At 35.0% G+C, this 19,456-nt stretch overlaps 1 protein-coding gene and 1 pseudogene across 1 annotated transcript; both read right to left on the bottom strand.

The window, feature by feature from the left end:
* Positions 1-267: 267 nt before the first annotated feature.
* LOC110913922 lies at positions 268-2,026 on the bottom strand (annotated as a pseudogene).
* A 13,409-nt stretch (positions 2,027-15,435) lies between these two features.
* On the bottom strand, positions 15,436-19,181 carry LOC110909867 (wall-associated receptor kinase-like 2). The gene is made up of 3 exons (XM_022154608.2): positions 18,352-19,181; positions 17,036-17,173; positions 15,436-16,655 (listed from the first exon to the last, which is right to left on the bottom strand). Exons 1-3 carry the CDS (start codon positions 19,169-19,171, stop codon positions 15,592-15,594), a joined length of 2,022 nt encoding a protein of 673 aa, XP_022010300.2. The 5' UTR covers positions 19,172-19,181; the 3' UTR covers positions 15,436-15,591.
* Between the last annotated feature and the right edge of the window lie 275 nt (positions 19,182-19,456).

The raw sequence follows: 19,456 nt of genomic DNA, 5'->3' as shown, positions 1-19,456 counted from the left end.
GGGTCATTCCTAGGTCTGTTATACATTCTATTATCATATTTTCTACTTCTTCTTGTATATTTAATTCTGTAAATTTTCTATCTGTTATTTGTTCTATTGTTTTGTTAGTTTCCTATGTTTTAAAACTTGTTAACTTCTCGTCTTCATAGTCTATTAGAGTGTAATCCATATACTTTTCTTTAAATTTTAAGAAATCTGTATTTATTTCGTCTTCATTTTCTGTATCATATATTGGGTCTATTTTATCCTCCTCTAGTTGTTATATATTCATAAAACTATATTCCATAGTATTTTCTTTATTTTCCTCGTTTGTAGTTTCTTTAAAATCTGTAAATCTTAAAAGATTAAAAAACATAAAATAAGAAGAAACCAGACCTTCGGTGTACCAAGAATCCAGTCGCGCATATGATCACATGCAGCGCTTGCAGTAGAAAATGCACTAGACAACCTTCAAGCGTTAATTATAGCTTGACCTCTTTGTTCCACATTTGTAATGAACTCAGTTTTCAACCTAAAAGATAATCAATATCATTAACAACACTCTAAATCTGAACACAAACTTGAAATATTGGAGTTATACAAAATAAATAGAAGAGCTACCATTGATTATCAGCAATAAGTTCTTTCACAGGTTTATGTCCAGCCCCAATGTCAATAGTACCGTGATTAGCATCTAGATATAGATTCGACAAGTGATTTCCCCATATTATAGCATTTCTTACATCACCAACATGGACTTTAAGATTCTCTGATATCTGGCCTAATGCACGGTTATGATCTAGTCTTTGTGAGGGATATGATGTTCTCTTCCGGGATTGAAGGTGCATATTCTTTCAAGATTAGTACACTTGTATTTGCTGGATTAGCAACCACAACTACCTGTGTAATTCATTTGATTTTGAAATTTTTAGCTATTACAAATTATCACATACTTTTTTCCTCTCAAATGGAAGAGGTGGCAAAAAACAACCAAATTTACGTATGAATGGCTCAATTCAGGCTTTTATCTCTACAGGTCACACGGGTAAAACATAAATTACCTAAAAAGTTTCCCAAGTTGTAATTTTTTATACATATCACATTTTGTACACACGTGTACATAAAAAATTACACAGGTGTATACACAGTTTTATACCTACAATCAATTTGCATACACACGTGTACACCAAATGTACAAACACTTATATACACAGGTGTACACCCAATTAACATAAACTACAGACACAAGTTTTTGAAATATCACATAACTACTACTATACACTGGTGTACAACCCCGGTTGTAGATAAACGAAAAAATATCATGTACATATGTGTACAACCCAGTGTATTTATAAAACTTCATAACAATATAGTGTGTACATTGCCGTGGTGACAACAAAATACGCACAAAATACACATGTGTACATCGCGTAAAACCAAAGTAATATCCAATATCTGGTTAAATCAACCCTATCCTTAAAAAAAATTAAACATATACTCGAACAACGATTAATCAAAAAAGAGTAAAATCAACTAGCCGTGTTAAATCAACACTATCCTTCAAAAAAAAAAAAAAATCATTTAGGTCGACAACTATTACAACTGATTTTACAAACCCTAGCTTCCAATTTGATGTTCTTAACATAAGTATAAAAGATACACAACATGCAACGTTGTACTAATGACATATAATTATTTACACTATAGCATTCTATACCTTTATTGCTGAAAATCGTATGCGTGATATCCCACATCGGTTGTGAAGGGGAACGGAGGCTTCCTTATAAGGGGCTTGATACTTTCACCATCATGACGCGTTTTAAAGCCGTGAGGGGCGGACGTTGAGAGCGTGCTGGCTGTCAAAGCGGACAATATCATGGTGCGGTTACGCTGGGCTGTTACAGATGGTATCAGAGCCAGGATCGGACCGGTGGCGCCAGGTCCCGCGAGGACGCTGGACCCCTTAAGGGGGGTGGATTGTGATATCCCACATCGGTTGTGAAGGGGAACGGAGGCTTCCTTATAAGGGGCTTGATACCTTCACCATCATGACGCGTTTTAAAGCCGTGAGGGGCGGACGCTGAGAGCGTGCTGGCTGCCAAAGCGGACAATATCATGGTGCGGTTACGCTGGGCTGTTACAGTATGAGTATACTGGCTGGCTACTTTTTAATTTCGGCGGACCTCCTCTGTTTTTTTGCTTCGACGCAGGCGATGAAGATGAGAGTGAAATTTGGTTGTTGAATAAAGGTTGAATACAAGTATTTGTAAAACATAAAGTGAGATATTCAAAGGATTTATGCAATCGAAAAGATATGGAAACTATTTAGTTTCCTGATTTTGAATTAATTCTTTGTGTATTTACACAAATACCCTTATTTATTTAATTAAATAGTAAAAATTAACCAATTAATTAAAATCATGCCACTCCTTTAAAATCTCAAGATCATAAAAATCAGTGGTCCAGATCAGTTCACGTGGTTCACTCTTGGGAGGTTGTTCACTCTAGATATAGGCATTTTTGGTTGTGTTCATAAAAAAATAAAAAGATAAATTTTTTTTGCTTCTAAAAGTAGCGATTTTAACATAAAAAATATTAAAAAAAAATTTGTGTGTTTTTTAGCTATTTTTAGGCATTTTTGGTTGTGCTCACATTGGTTCTCGCGGTTCTCGCAATAAAGGGTGGTTCCTCACGTATCTTTGTCCTAGGGGAGGGTTTAAATGAGAACGCTAAATATCATGAGAACCGTGAGAATGAATGAAAAAACCACGATAACTTGGTGAAAAACAATTCAAATTCAAAATTTCTTTTTACACTTATCATTATTATTCGAATACAATGTTAGGAATTAAATTTACACGTTTAAATTTACGTGAATTCGCAAATAACAAAAATTTACACATGTGTAAGTTTGTCATTTACACATGTGTAAATCTGTTATATTTACACATGTGTAAAAAATCTAGTAAGAGTGATTTTGAGAGGAGAACTGGATTATTTGATGTTGTAAATTATTTTTTGATGTTGTATTTTAATTAGAATGAGATTTGTATTAAAAAAATTCGGTTTTGATTGGTTTTCTCATTCGTTCTCACAGTTCTCGCAATATTTAGCGTTCTCAAAATAACCCTCCCCTATATATATATATATATATATATATATATATATATATATATATATATATAGGGAGCCGCTAGAATGAGAACCACCTCGAGTTGTAAGAACCGCGAGAACTACACCCCACGGAGCGCCGTTCGCCATGATTTTTTTTTTACAAGTAGATGTGTATATTATAAACACAGCCGTAAAAAATTATGGCGAACGGCGCTCCGTGGGGTGTAGTTTTTTACACCACAAGTTTGGTGAAAAAAAAAGAAAAAAGAAAAAAAAATTAAAAAAACACCAAACTTGTGGTGTAAAAAACTACACCCCACGGAGCGCCGTTCGCCATGATTTTTTACGGCTGTGTTTATAATACACACATCTACTTGTAAAAAAAAAATCATGGCGAACGGCGCTCCGTGGGGTGTAGTTCTCGCGGTTCTTACAACTCGGGGTGGTTCTCATTCTAGCAGCCCCCTATATATATATATATATATATATATATATATATATATATATATATATATATATATATATATATATATATATATGTATATATAGAGGCCGGTTATCATACAAATAACCTAATCGTACATTATGTACGCGTCGTCCACAACCGTCGGATCATCTTTCTTAAACAACGCCTTTTTCTATTAAAAATGTCAACATATGATTAATAAAAAAGAAACCGCCAAGGTTAAAATCGTCAAATTTAAGATCAAAGCACCTGATAAACGGCGAACAAAACCTCAAAAATCATAACGTCAAAAATCATAACGTAAGATCCTAAAATCAAAACCAAAACCAAAATTATAACAATTAACCAGAACGATTCTTATTCACCAAATCGATCGATTCCTATTTCACCAAACTCTTCTGAGAAAATGAACTTCTGATGAATTTAGAAATTTTGTATGCACTGACTATCGAAGAAGATAATGCAGATTGACAAATCATGTGCGAAAACGTCGATAATGCAAATGCGAATTCAGTATAAAAAAGAATTCTTTGACATTTCCTATAGTTTGCGAATTCATGGGATGCATATGCGATATCAGTAAAAAGTTAAGAATTCTTTGAAATTACATACAGTTTGCGAATTCATGATAATACACATGCGATATCAAACTTTTCAATATCCCCTTCATATAGTGTGCGATTTCAGATAAATTAAACATGCGATATCATAAAAAGGATATTTAAATGTTTGTTTCTTACAGTTTGCGAATTTCTTTCGAATCAAGTGCGATTTCGAATAAGGCTGCTTTAAAAAAAACTTTGTAACAAAAATGCAAAAAAAAAAAAAAAAATTGCCAATCATAAAAACTAAAAATGATATTATTTTATATATAAAAACTTAATTTATTAACGATGTGACTATAATTTGACATGTAATGATGAATTTTACAATAAATACTACTGAACTTACCACCCTACCTATATAATAAATTTACTATATTAATATAAAAAACCTTGATAACTACCTTCCATATTAAGACATAGAAGACCAAATAAAACACACACAGAACACAAAAGACACAAACAAAAATGGCATCTGAAGATATGGAAAAAATCAAAAACATTGCAATCAAGGAGCTATTGTCAACTCGCACGTTGACAGAAATAAGCACTGATGTCAACTCTTCTCATCTGGTTCTTGATGTGCAGGGAAAAATCCTTGAACAAATCAAGAACAATCAAGCTGTATGGGAAAAGCTACTTCAAGAACCACCATCAAGCTTCAGCGACAAAGCTTTGGATCACATAAAAGAGCAATCTCAAGCTGATGACTTAGCCTTCTCTTTCCTGACAAATGCTCTAAACACGGTGAAGGAGAAGATGGAGTTCAGCTCTACTGAACGTGACAAAATCTTTGCTTCAAGTAACTAAATTTCTGTTAAATCGTTTTATGGTTGTAGCTGTGTTTGACAATAACCACTATTTTGTATTTTGGATATATGTTTTGAACAAATATTATGCTTTAATATAATTTAAAATCGCATGAATGAATTAGGGATCTTTGCCACAATAACATAAAAAAAACAAGATAACTCAACATCGCATGTATTAAAGGAGAAATCGCATTTGAAAAATCATATAAACTAAAATTAAACTGATGCATATAAAAATCGCATGTTTCTAATACTAAAATCGCATGTGAAAAATGATATACATTAATGAATATAAAATCGCATGTGTTTCTTATAAATTCGCATTTACATTTAAAAAAACATTACTCATCCTCGTCATCTTCATCTCCAAACACCTCTTCCCACTGATCTTCTTCTTCAGATCCATCATCACTGATGTAATCTTCAAAGTCATCTTCCTCTTCGTCGTCTTCACCCTCATTGTCTTTGTCTCTCACACCATCTTCAATCTGGACACCCTTCATCTTCTTTTTTCCCTGTTTACCTTGTTGTTTGGCTTTAAGCTCGCCGCAAGTCCGAATGTCATGACCTTTTTCATTGCATACGCTACATGTCCTTGACCTTTTCCCTTTGCGGCTGATCATTTGTTCCTTCTTAGATTTAATCCTTCTATGCGAGCCGCGGCCTTTGTTTCTTATACCAGCCGGCACACGAACAGTAGGGGGAGCATTAGTTACTGGTTGTTGATAACCAATCAACTTTGAAAATCGGTCAAATTTTGGATCAAGTTGCTTGGTTATGCGACTCTGATCAACTCTCTCTTTAAGCTGCATCATTTGATCCCTCACTAAGACAAGTTGATCAAGGTCGGAAATCAAATTACTAACCAAATACTCCCCTGTGTGGATGATTTCACGAGCAATCCGTTTAGCCCTCTGATGCACATCCTTGCCACCCACATTTAGATTGTACTTAACATTTAACTCATTCGGCACAACATCCTTCGTCCATCTCTTCATAACATATTTGTTTGGTATTTCTTTAACACCAAACATCTTGAAAAGAAAATATATGTGTTTGCATAGCAGCCCATACTGCTCAAAACGCAAACAGCTACACTGTGCAGTTACATCATTCTCGAGATTCTTGAACCACACCTAGCAAATAACCAAAAAAATAATAATAATAAGGTTTAAAATCGCATGTATAAACATAACAATATCGCATGTTTAACAATCATGTAAGTGAGTAAAATTAATATCGCATGTGGAACATAACAATTTCGCATTTCTAAAAAAATAATGTAAAATAAATAAACTAAAATCGCATATGTAATGTAACGAATTCGCATATCTAAAAAAAACATGAAAAATACCTCCAATAAACCATCTCCATGTGCTTTAAAATCCTTCAACAATATTCTGATACGTGGACCTTCAACTTTGGTGTCCATCGGCAAACATTCGGAAATTGTTCCATGTATCTCTAATTGCTGATAAAAAAATATAGACCTGGTGTAGATCTTAGCAGCATCTTTTTCCAATGTAGTTGACTCCAATCAGCTGGCTCAGTATATCTTGAAATATGATAATTTTTCCTATGATTGAACCTTTGAACATCCATTGCCCCATCAAAATGATTCATAAACTCTACGAGTGTGAGTTGTGAATTAGCAACCTGACAAAAAAAATGGTTCTCACTCTCTGATCTTGATGTTGTTCTCATAAGACCTGACATTGGCTCATGCCGATAAAAAGCCGGAATCCACATGGATCTTATCCCAAACATATCATCAATCCATTTGTTTTCAGTAAGACCAAACTCAATCATCACCAACTTTCACTGTCTCTCAAATTCTTCAGGCTCAATCGAATCAGTCCAAACAATGTCGCACATCCTCCTTTTAAACTCATCATTATTGCACAACTCGTGCCCAACCTTTAACAATAAATGCATTTTATATCAGTCTATTACAAAAAGCTATAATAATTAAAAATAACACCAACAAAAACACAAAAAATGTTGCATGCTCTACCTTATCTGCCATTTTTTTCATTATGTGCCACATACACAATCTGTGTCTGCTAATAGGGAAAACCTCCTCAATAGCCTGTTTCATAGCAGGGTCTTGATCCGTCACTACAACATTAGGCTGTCGACCAAATGACTTTAAAAATGAATTTAGAAGCCATTTATATGATTCAATACTCTCTGATGCCAACAACCCAGCTGAGAGTGTTACATTTCGACAGTGGTTGTCAATGCCCGTGAACGAAACAAACACCATCTTGTACCTGGACAACAAATGCGAAATCACGTTTATTATATGCGAATTAACAAAAATCAAATGCGAAACTAGGGGGAAAAGCATGCGATATGTTCAACACCACTCTGTTGTCTACACATGCGATATTGAACACTCATTAACAGACAAAACATGCGACAAATCAGTAACAAAACATGTTTGTATTTTAAACAGTTACCTATTTGTCTTGAAGGTTGCATTGAACGATATCACATCGCCAAATTCCATATAGTTAAGCTTGCATAAACCATCAGCCCAGAATAACCCAGTTAACCGCTTGCCATCATCAACAGAGTATTCAAACGAATAATCAGCTAAATACTGTTTTTTGTCAGTCATCCTATTAATCACCATGTCAGCGTCATACTCTCCTATATAGCTGTTTATTTGCTTTCTAAAATTTTTGCAATCATTAACCGTGGCACCAACGTTCTCGAAACCACCATAACGTTTCCTCATTATATGGAAAGCTTTGACAGGACCAAGGTTTAAAGTGCCAAGTTCCCAAACCATCTCCTCCTGGACATCTGAAAATTGTCTGTAAGCTGGGAGCATGTGAATGTCATTTTGACAAACAAACTTATGGTTATGACCATTAACAAATCTCTTGACTGTATATAATCTACCATCCACAGTGCAAATCACAAGTTGAGCTTTGCATCCGGTCCTAATAGTCCCCCTGTTCCTGGTTTTGAATTGCTTTTTTGACTTGGAATTATCATCAATACACACAGGCTTATGTCCCTCTTTAGAACAAACAAAATACTTAATTTTGATTATACCATCACTGTATACTTCGCCACCTTTCCGAATAGAAAAACCAGCTAACTTAGCATATGATTGATAAAACGCATATGCTTGTTCAATGGAGATAAATTGCATCCCAACAATAGGTGTAGCTGATGCCTGAACCTCCGGAGTGTAAACCCTTTCATCTACATGAATCAAAATAAAAAACATAAAAAGTCATACAAACCACATGCGAAACGTCTGATAAATACATGCGAAATGATGATATTTGATTAATCTGAATTACATATGCGATCTATTACATAATCAAATGCGAAATTACAAAAAAAAAAAAAACAAAACCAAATGCGAATTGTAATGAGTAATAACATGCGAAGTTATACATGCTGCTTCTCAAAAAAAATACATAAGTATCATCAACATTCAAACTACAAAAACAGCTACAACAAATGCTACGCTTAAACAAAAAACAATTATACGAACAAATTTAGATATCTGAATTAACATAATTACCAATAGAAATCTCGTTTGCAGCACTTGAACTTGAAACTGGAATTGGAATTGGATTTGCAGGTCGCGGATTTAAAACATCCTCAATCGAAACTCTCTAATAAGCAGATAATTGAGCATGATCACCAATCGATCGATTTTCTTCAAAATCATCTTCTGTTCGTCCAGTGCTACTCTGTGGATCCATCGAAACTAGACAAATTGAATGAAACCCTATCACGTACGAACGAAAACTGCAAATTGTGAATTATGGAAAATTTGAAACTGATTTGAATAATAATTACCGGGATATCGAAACTAGACAAATTGAATGAAACAATACTCTTTACATATATATATATATATATATATATATATATATATATATATATATATATATATATATATATATGGGAGGAAAATCCGTTAGGAACCACCCTTTATTGCGAGAACCGCGAGAACCAATGTGAACACAACCAAAAATACCTAAAAATAGCTAAAAACACACAATTTTTTTAATATTTTTTACCTCGAAATCGCTAATTTTCGTTACCACAATGTTTTTTTTTTGCTACTAAAAGTAGCACTTTTGAGGTAAAAAATAGTAAAAAAAATTGTGTGTTTTTTAGATTTTTTTAAAGTTTTTTGGGGGTTTAGTTTTTAGCATTTTAACTTAGGTGAGGGGTGGGGGGTTAGGTTTTTTTTTTTTTTTTTTTTTTTTTTTTTTTGGGGGGGGGGGTTAGGTTTTTTTGGTGTGTTCACATTGGTTCTCATGGTTCTCACAATAAAAGTGGTTCTCAAATGAACCTTACCCTATATATATATATATATATATATATATATATATATATATATATATATATATATATATATATAGTAGGGCTAGATAGAAAACCCTATATATATAAAAAACCCGAGAAAACCCAAGCTCCCGACATTTTTTTTTTGAAAAAAATAACACATGTAATATACATGTTTTTAAGACTTTTGGGCCAAAAAAATCAAAAAAGCGCCGAAGGGATATTTAAAAAAAAAAAAAACAAGTTTCAGCAATTTTTAGCGAAATTCTGTTTTTTTTGCTTAACACGTGTTAGGAGCTGAAATTTGTTTATTTTTTTTTTAAAAAATCCCTTCGGCGCTTTTTTGTTTTTTTTGGCCCAAAACACTCTAAAACATGTATATTACATGTGTAATTTTTTTCAAAAAAAAAAATGTCGGGAGGTTGGGTAAAAATGGCTTCCCATTTGGGTTTCCAAAGTTTTCTAAGAATTTTAGGGTTTTTTATCTAGCATTATCCTATATATATATATATATATATATATATATAGTGCAGGGTTCAAATAAGAAGAATTATTTTGTAAGAATAAAAAAGAAAAAATTTCAACCAATAAGAATACTTCATTTTACTTCATTCAATTTTTGCATTTAATATTAGTATAAGGGTATATTGGTAAACTTAGATAGATCATTAATTGGTAGTTTTATTTTTTAATGGCTAACTACATTAAATTTGTAACTTATTTTCAAAAACTATATTTATTCAAAGAATAAAAAATTAATTTAAAATGTAGGATAAATTACGAGGTGTGTAGGATAAATTACGAGCTATGTAGGATAAATTTCAATATGTGTAGGATAAATTTCAAAATGTGTAGAATAAATTTTGATGTGTGTAGGCAAAAATTTTAGTGTGGAGGATGATAGTCTTTATGATAGTCAAAGATAATAATAAATGAGATGAGAGAAAAACTACTTAATATTTTACAATTGTACCCTTTGTTCTTTTTCTTCTCAATTTAATTTTTTCTCAAATGAACCTCCCCCTATATATATATATATATATATATATATATATATATATATATATATATGAAGTATAGAATACAAATCTCCTAATCCTACATTACGTACACGACGCCCACAGCCATACAGGTGTCTTTGATTAATTTTTATTAGATATGGGTATATTAGACATTCCGTTTAATCATCCGATGGCTAATTAGGGATCTCCGTCAACAAGCAAGCAGATCACGAGTTCGTTACACAACCATCTATCTAATAATGATTCGTATCAATTCGATAGTAGGGTTTGATTGATTCATATACGAAACACATATGTCTATTCCGAAAATGCTGAATTCGTCATTTAGGATGTTTATTTTAGGTTTTTAACAGAGGGGTGAAATTACTGGAAGAAGATTTGACATTGACACATATGCTCTTTGCGGACGACACAACTTTTGTTGGGGAATGGGAAGAAAACACTATAAAAAAAACTAAAAAGGATCCTAAGAATCTATTATCTTGTATCGGGTTTAAAAGTAAATCCTAAGAAAAGTTAACTCTTTGGTGTAGGGGTCAATGAGGATGAGGTGTCCAGTTTGGCAACGACATTTAATTTCAAAGTTGGGAGCTTTCCTTTTACATACTTAGGATTAAAGGTCGGGGCGAACATGAACCGAATAGTCAATTGGAAAGAAGTTATTAACACATTTAACTAGAGATTGTCAAATTGGAAAGCAAGGCTTTTATTTTTTGTGGGGCGCGCAGTGCCTGTGAAATCTGTTTTAGGAAGCCTACCAAACTATTACTTATCATTGTATAAGTGCCCAATAGCAGTCATAAAAGTACTCGAAGGCATTAGGAGAAAATTCCTAGGGGGGTTGCAATTCAAATAAGAAGTTGAGGTGGGTTAAATGGGATAAAATAGTAGCATCAAAGAAATTCGGCGGACTTGGGGTAGGAAGCATAAGAGATCTAAATCTAGCTTTTCTAGTTAAATGGTGGTGGCGAATGAAAACGGAGCTACATCAATTATGGGTAAAAGTTATAGAAGCAATCCACTAGAATAAGAGAAAAATATCTATGATTCCGGTCAATAAAAATCATAGCGGTATTTGGAAGACGATTGCTGAAGTGGAAAAAGATATGTGTAAACGAGGGGTTGATTTGGCCAAAATTTTGACCAGTAAAGTTGGCAAAGGTGACAAAACAAGATTTTGGATAGATGTATGGCTAGGTGAAGTACCATTACGGGAAGAGTTCCCTCCAGTATATCAACTAATAAAAGACAAAATAGCGAAAATCCAAAGTTGATATAGGCTGAGTAATAATGGCATATTGTGGGACTGGGCCTGGGCAAAAACGCCAACCACCGATTTAGAGAAGCAATAGATGGAGGACCTAAAAGACAGATTGTTGCAGGTTCGGATATCGGGAGAATAAGATATGTTATGTTATGTGGGTATGGAAGAATGAAAGTGAACAAGGATTTGCGGTTAAAAGTGTTAGAAATCTCTTGACGAGACAACTGAACCTTAACGAGCCGGCGAACGACTTCTTTTGGAACAACTGGGCAACGCAAATGAAGGTTGTTTCGGTAAGCAAGAAACATCCGAGTCAAGAACATGGGCCTCGGGCCTGTTTTATGTTTATATGTTTATTTGTTTTATGTTTATGTTAGTAATGGGTCAAACAATAGTTTATGTTATGTATTTAGTTGGGCCGTAGGCCACCAGAATGGGTCGAATGATTATGTAAATATGCAGTCCATTAGCAGCCGGGTATGCATACGGAAGTTGGGCCATAAGCGAACCGGTGTGTCTCCAAATAACCGAATGGCGGTTATTTCTGAATCGTCACATCTCTTTGAACCAACGTGACTATTGGAGACGTACCTCTTCATCCCTATAAATTCACTGCCAAACTTCCCTATCATATCGGCAGTTATCAGTTTGTATTCGAACGTGTTTCAAGTAGTTATCATATTCAAAAGTTCAAGTGTCAATCTAGTTATATTCATTCGGTTAGTTTACTGTTTCTGCAAGTCATTCTCGTTTCAATTCATTATCATGAATTCGTGTGAGTGTTGTGGTTTGTACGTGAATGATTGTGTTTGTGGTCACAAGTCCATCCGTTCCGATTGGTCCTGGGTTTCCGATGACGATGATACCAACATTGGTATCAGAGCCAAAGGTTTAACAGGAACCGGAAGGAGTTGTGATCAAGGAGAGAACCGAATCGGAGGAAACAAGGGGAAATCGGTTATGACCGATTTTGGTGATGATGTGTTTGTTCGTAGTGGAGAGTGCGGCCGGGCGGCGGAAGCGGATGAGTACGCGCAGGGGAAGCCAGCCATGCGGACCGGGGTATCACCAATGAAAAAGTTTCCAAAGAAAGTATTCAGAGGGGGTTTCACGAAGAAGAACGGGAAGAAACCCAACGCATCAGTGGGTAGGCCAAGAAAACCGGGGGTTCGGTGTTTCAAGTGCAAGAAGTTTGGCCACATAGCGTCAATTTGCCCTAGTAAGTATATTATACTATCACCTTTACCAGTCGAGAATGATTATATTGTAAAGGATACTTGCGGGGGTAAATGGGATTCAATCTGGGTTGTGGATCCCACGTTTAAGACGCACATGACGGGAAACCGTAGTTTGTTTAAGTGTTTTAAAAGACACTTCGGGGTTGTAACGAATGAAAGCAAGAAGGATGTTTCATTTGTTCATGGAATTGGTGAAGTAAGGGTGCCGGTGGACGGCAAGGATAGGATAATTCCGTGTGTTAGTTACGCACCAAAACTTGACAGGAATGTTCTAAGTTTGGAACAACTCCTGTTTCAAGGAATCGAGACGGTTACTATGGGTGAAAAGTGCGTATTGAAGAAGATGTTCGGTTGTCGATCAAAGGGTTTTGATATTTACGAAGACAAGTCGGAAACCGACTTGGAACAAGATTATCTTGACGCTTTTTATGATAATCTTGGGGTCGACAATGGGTACAAGGAAGAAAAAGAAAAGTTTCAAGAATGTTTAGGCGATTACTATGAGCGGGAATTTGAAAAGTCAAAAAATAAAAAGAAAGTGTATGACGAACGCCCAAGTGCAAGGAAAGTCGTGTACTCGAAAAAGGCAAAGAAAGCTTTAATGATTTATCTCGAAGGCGAGAAGGATAATCCACGACAATCAAGGCAAATGCTTCGGGAACGGGCAATAACCCTCTCTCAACTCGAGGAGGATGTTGTAGAAAGGGGGTTAATCATGGAAAGTTGCATTGAACCAGGGGATCTAATCACACTACACGAAGAAATCAAGAAGCATCCAAGATTCTTCGACACGCCGTTTGAAGAAATCTTAGTTTGGTTCATCACGAACTTTCTTGGAATTGTTTGTGAGAAGGCAATGCCACCGGAGTTAATTGATGGTCGTGATGTTAGCCTCATACTACTACACCGCATCGTGAAGCACAACGGTGGGTTTGATGAGATAATGGCAAAAGACAAATGGGGCGAGATATCGGTGAAGTATGGTTACGACAAGGACGACGCCTATGAAATGAAGGTTGCATACGTTTACTATCTAGAGTTGGCCGAATGGTACTTTGATTACATCAAGAAGGAGCGTGCAAGAGAGAAAGTTGGAATGGCCGAGAGCTCGAGCAATTGCGGATGGATCGAAGATTCAAGTGATGATGACGTGGTGGTGAAGATCGAAGTCACCAACAACCGCAAGGAGTAAACGGATTGAAGAGCTCGGATATTTCTTGCTTAAGGGGGAGAATGAAGGTTGTTTCGGTAAGCAAGAAACATCCGAGTCAAGAACATGGGCCTCGGGCCTGTTTTATGTTTATATGTTTATTTGTTTTATGTTTATGTTAGTAATGGGTCAAACAATAGTTTATGTTATGTATTTAGTTGGGCCGTAGGCCACCAGAATGGGTCGAATGATTATGTAAATATGCAGTCCATTAGCAGCCGGGTATGCATACGGAAGTTGGGCCATAAGCGAACCGGTGTGTCTCCAAATAACCGAATGGCGGTTATTTCTGAATCGTCACATCTCTTTGAACCAACGTGACTATTGGAGACGTACCTCTTCATCCCTATAAATTCGCTGCCAAACTTCCCTATCATATCGGCAGTTATCAGTTTGTATTCGAACGTGTTTCAAGTAGTTATCATATTCAAAAGTTCAAGTGTCAATCTAGTTATATTCATTCGGTTAGTTTACTGTTTCTGCAAGTCATTCTCGTTTCAATTCATTATCATGAATTCGTGTGAGTGTTGTGGTTTGTACGTGAATGATTGTGTTTGTGGTCACAAGTCCATCCGTTCCGATTGGTCCTGGGTTTCCGATGACGATGATACCAACAGCAAAAATGCAGTATGTTTGTTTGGAGGGCATTAGAAGGGAGGATCCCAACTGCAACACAGTTAAGAAGAAGAGGTGTACAGATCCCTTCAATAACGTGCAAGGTCTGTGGTCGTTCAGAGGAGACATCGGACCATGTTTTGGTAAGTTGTAGTTATGCGGATCTGGTATGGGACCAAATTCGGAGCTGGGTGAAGATGACCATGATAACAAAACCGGAAACGCTAAAAGAAACGATGAACTGTATAAATGATTATCATTGTCCAAAAGTAAAGAAAAAGGTTGTACATGAAATTTTTATATTAACAGCTTGGTGTATTTGGCAAAACCGGAATGCAAAGATCTTTAAAGATAAAAATGGTGGTGCTTACAAGTTGATTGAAGATATAAAAGAGGAATCATACCAATGGATGAGGCAGAGAACAAAGGTGCTGATAACATCTTGGGAGAAGTGGAATTTTTTTTCATGGTGTAAATAATTATCAAAGCTTGTTCCCTTTGTAAAATGTAATTGTTTATGAAACTTTGTACATTGGCTGCCGTAGCTTCTTGCTATGGGGCCGATGAGTTTTTTGGTTGGTAATAAAGTTCCGTTTGCTATTAAAAAAAAATCTACCGATTAACTTCAAACCTAGTTAAAATCATTAGCAATGTTTTCATAAAATTTAAAAGCTTAAATCGATACATGTTTTTACAGAACCAATGAATAATTCACAAAAAACATAAATCTACAATACTAATTAAAGATCTAAATAATAAGACAACAAATGATATAGACCAATTGGGACAATCTTCTTCGTAACATATCTTAAGTTTAGTACATCATAGTATCATATAAAAAAAATCGTAGCTATATCATGTTGGTTGATTTTGACTCCCCCTATGTTAGCATCAGTAACTCTTCTTCTCCAACATACTGTATTCACTTTTCCAAAATCAGATCTAGCTAGCCATCAAAAGACTTTTGTGAGGTTCCAACTCTTTCCAACTCTATGGCTAGCTCTTTCATTGTTGGCCTGTCTTTCCCACACAAATTTAAGCATTTTATTGCTAGGTTAGCTACTTCCAATAACACATCCCTGCCGCCCTCTCTCACCATATTTGCATCAAGAATAGACATCACTCGACCCTCTTCAAAACCCATCAAAAAGTGTGCAGCCAAGCTTCTGTTTTCACCAAATCTACTTGATGAAAATGGTTTTTCTCCTGTTAATAGTTCCACCAAAACAACTCCAAAACTATAAACATCACTTTTTTCAGTGAGCTGGCTACATTGAAAGTACTCTGGATCCAGGTAACCAATTGTTCCTTGGACTAAGGTGCTTAAGTGAGTTACACCAATTGAGACAAATCTTGAAGTTCCAAAGTCAGATATTTTGGCTCTATATTCTTCATCCAAAAGTATATTAGTTGATTTGATGTCCCTATGGTAGATTGGAATTGACATTGCTGAATGCAAATAAGCTAGTGCTCCTGCTACCTCTATAGCAATCTGTAATCGAGTGCTCCATGATAGGATAACCCTTGTATTCTCATGATGAATATGCTCATACAAAGTCCCATTTGAAATGAACTCTGAAACTAGTATAGGAACGTCAGTCTCTAAGCAGCATCCTAGTAGTTTGACGACATTTCTATGATTAACTTGTGATAGAATTACCATCTCATTGATGAATTGCTTTAGTTGACTTTGGTCAACTGCATTTGCTTTCTTGACTGCTATCATCCTTCCATCATTCAACTTGCCTTTGTATACTGTACCTTGGCCTCCTCTGCCAATAATCATATTCTTGTTAAAGTAGTTTGTTGCCTTTTCCAGCTCGTTGGATGTGAAAATCCTGGTTTCACCAACCAAACCCTCGTTTCTTGCTTCTTGTTGTTTCAAAAGTAGTCCCCCATTACGTTCAAAACATATCTTTTTCAGTCTTTTGTCTTTGGTTCTTTGTATTACTTTGTACAATACAATGCCTAGGGCCGTAAGAAAGAGGACCAAAATAGTTATGCCAACACCTAAATATCACATGCCAAGAACATGTTGCAGATTAATAATACAAATCTTGAACAAGATATAACATGAAAAGCAACTAAAGGTAAAAGATCTAGTAATTCCAAACCAGCTATCATGTTTGTTAAAGCAAAACAAAAAGTATGCTATTATGAGTTTTTCAAGAATACTACATTCGTTTATGTTCTCTCATTTTTACCGTTATTGTTCCTAAATATAGAGTTTAGTTTCAAAGAAAATATGATTTTGATCATATGAACAAATTGGATTATTGAACATTTAATTCAACTTTCGAGCTTTGATGTTTATCCAAGTGGTATTACCTAGAAACAAAACCAACAAAATATAAGCAAAATGCACACACATTTAATAAGAATAAGTATACCTAGAAAAGCAGCTCTGGATTTGCTTCTACCATGGTGATCAACGTTTTGATCACAAATGAAGGTCCGTCTACCACCATATGATACTTTGTACACACAAAAGCCAGACATTTCCATGCACTTTGTACATTCTTCGGTGACTAAATGCACACACAATTAATAAAAATGAGTAGTATACATTATACAACTTTTTGAAAACCATATCAATATATGAATCCACCGTATACTGGAGAAGTGGTTGGAATTGTTGAACGTGACTCAAAAACTAAAAAATATATTTTATTTCCAATAACTGAATGTTCAAAACAATTATCTATATATTAATTTGTGTGGCGCAAATATTAAGAGTAACATTGTTTTTCTTAAATGTTATTATTATAACTCGATCTTTTTAACCTGTTTTATAAAGTTTTAAGTATGTCATTAGAACGTGTTTATGTTTATGTATGTCTCAGTATAAACTTTGCTCATAACCATGTTTTGAATAATAATAAACAATTGATCCGTACACAAATGTAATATTTTTTATATATTTTGTTTGTATATTATAACTTTTAAAATATGATATTTTAAAAAATATATAGTATATATACCGTTACAATGTGCTTATATTTTTTTTACATCTGCATACAAATTTTACTCAAAACCGAATTCCGAATATTACAAGTGAATGAAATACACACCTATTATTATTTTATTTTAATTAATTTAAAACATATTTATTTTTCTTTCGTAACTTTTAAAACGTGAATTATTGTGAAATTCAGAAATATTTAAATGTTACTTATATTCAATAATAATTAAATGTTCAAAACAATTATATTGTTATTATAAGTATATTTAAAGAAAGAAAAAGAAATATATTTTATCAAGAAAAACACAATAATAAATCATAATATTTTAAAGAGTTAAAAATATTTAACAATATGAAATTATTTTATCTAAGAGCATCTCCGATGCGATGCGGAGAAGAGAACCAAGTTCGAAATCAAACCGGACCATGCATGCGTGTGGTCTAGTGTTCGCCGTGGCGGACTCATCTGGACCCGAGCGTGTGGTCTAGAGGTCTGGATTATTCTAACATTGGAGGGAAAATGTAATTAGTAGGCCTAAAAATAAGTGCAACTTTAGCGTTGGAGATGTTCTAGCTAGTCTAGTGCAACATGTACCGGTGAAATATTTTAATTTACATATCCAGATATACAATACCAATATCATCAATTCACTGTTTTAAAAACTTTAGTAGTGACGGATCGGTTTTAAAAACATTGGTAGTAAGCAAAGAAGCTATGTTCACAAAGGAAGATCCGCACAATACCTTTGCATTCTCCAGATAGATAAGGGTTTCCTTCATTAAATTCATACGGACAGCTACATTTCCCAGTAAATACTGAAGTGTGCAAACCCATCTTTAACTCAAGTGTGCTGAAATTATAACCACAGTTTACTTTAGTAAAATAACGTTCTGGTAGCGTCCAGTTAAGTACTGTTGGGATCGAAGAACTTTCCGGTCTGTCCCCAGGAAAAGATTTGTTCGGAAACAACGTACCAACATCAGCCACCAAGAAGGCGGAAACACATGACTGATTGCTAGTCACATTCATACTGTAATTCTTCAGATAATAAGGAACGTTTGTTTGGCAACAGTTGGTCCCCATTTCATCACAACTACTTCTATTCAAACGTTCATGTGGCTCGCAACGTATCACCGAGCACCCGGTGACCGCATTTCCACCGCTGGATACGGCAACAGTACCACACCCTTCAAAGAAGAATTTGTTATTAAACTTGGAAAACAAAAATGGGCTGTCACCGAGATTTAGGATTTGGCTGCTGTTCCAAGTATGGGCTTGACAATAAGACCTCACTGGGATATTGACAAGAACCACTTGTTCATACAAATTTACACCCAACAATGGCAGTTGTTTTAGAGCGGATAAATAAGGTTTTGAGGACTTGCAATTAACAGCGTACCAGCGGTTGAGGAAACAGTTGGGACCGATTCCAAAAGGGTATGGAATTGTTAAGTTCCCGCATTTCTCGTTGCATCCGGGCTTTGCGTAACGGGGAACTAATTTTGTTGTCGCGGTGGTTATTGAAAAGAAGATGATTAAAACGTAATAATTGGGAAGCTTCATTGGTTTTGATTGGAACATGAATTACAAATCTTGCTTAATTCCTTCTGTTTGATGGGGATTTATGGTGGTCGGTATCGGTGGATGTAGCGGACAAATTAAATTAGCTGGTCCTTAACGTCTAACAACAGGCATGACCTAGATTTGGTTTCTATGCGTTGACTCATTATTATGTCGTGTAAAAGAAGTTGTAACCGGACCTCATGCATGTGAATGCAAGTAAATTTTAACTTGAAATAATAATAGGACCAGTTTCCACTATGTTTGGTTTCCTGGCGTGTAGGAAGG

Source organism: Helianthus annuus, chromosome 15, assembly GCF_002127325.2.
Source record: "Helianthus annuus cultivar XRQ/B chromosome 15, HanXRQr2.0-SUNRISE, whole genome shotgun sequence".
Classification (NCBI taxonomy): domain Eukaryota; kingdom Viridiplantae; phylum Streptophyta; class Magnoliopsida; order Asterales; family Asteraceae; genus Helianthus; species Helianthus annuus.
Note: the sequence above shows the minus strand (reverse complement) of the source record. Positions and strands in the feature narration are given on the sequence as shown.

Bases quoted from the DNA above. Each gene is read 5' to 3' on its own strand.
- LOC110909867 (XM_022154608.2), bottom strand. From the start codon at position 19,171: ATGAAGCTTCCCAATTATTACGTTTTAATCATCTTCTTTTCAATAACC. The intron at 17,174-18,351 runs GTATTGTGCGGA...GTGTGCATTTAG, and splicing joins TCTATCTGGAGAATGCAAAG to TCACCGAAGAATGTACAAAG. The intron at 16,656-17,035 runs GTATACTTATTC...TGTGATATTTAG, and splicing joins ATCCAGAGCTGCTTTTCTAG to GTGTTGGCATAACTATTTTG.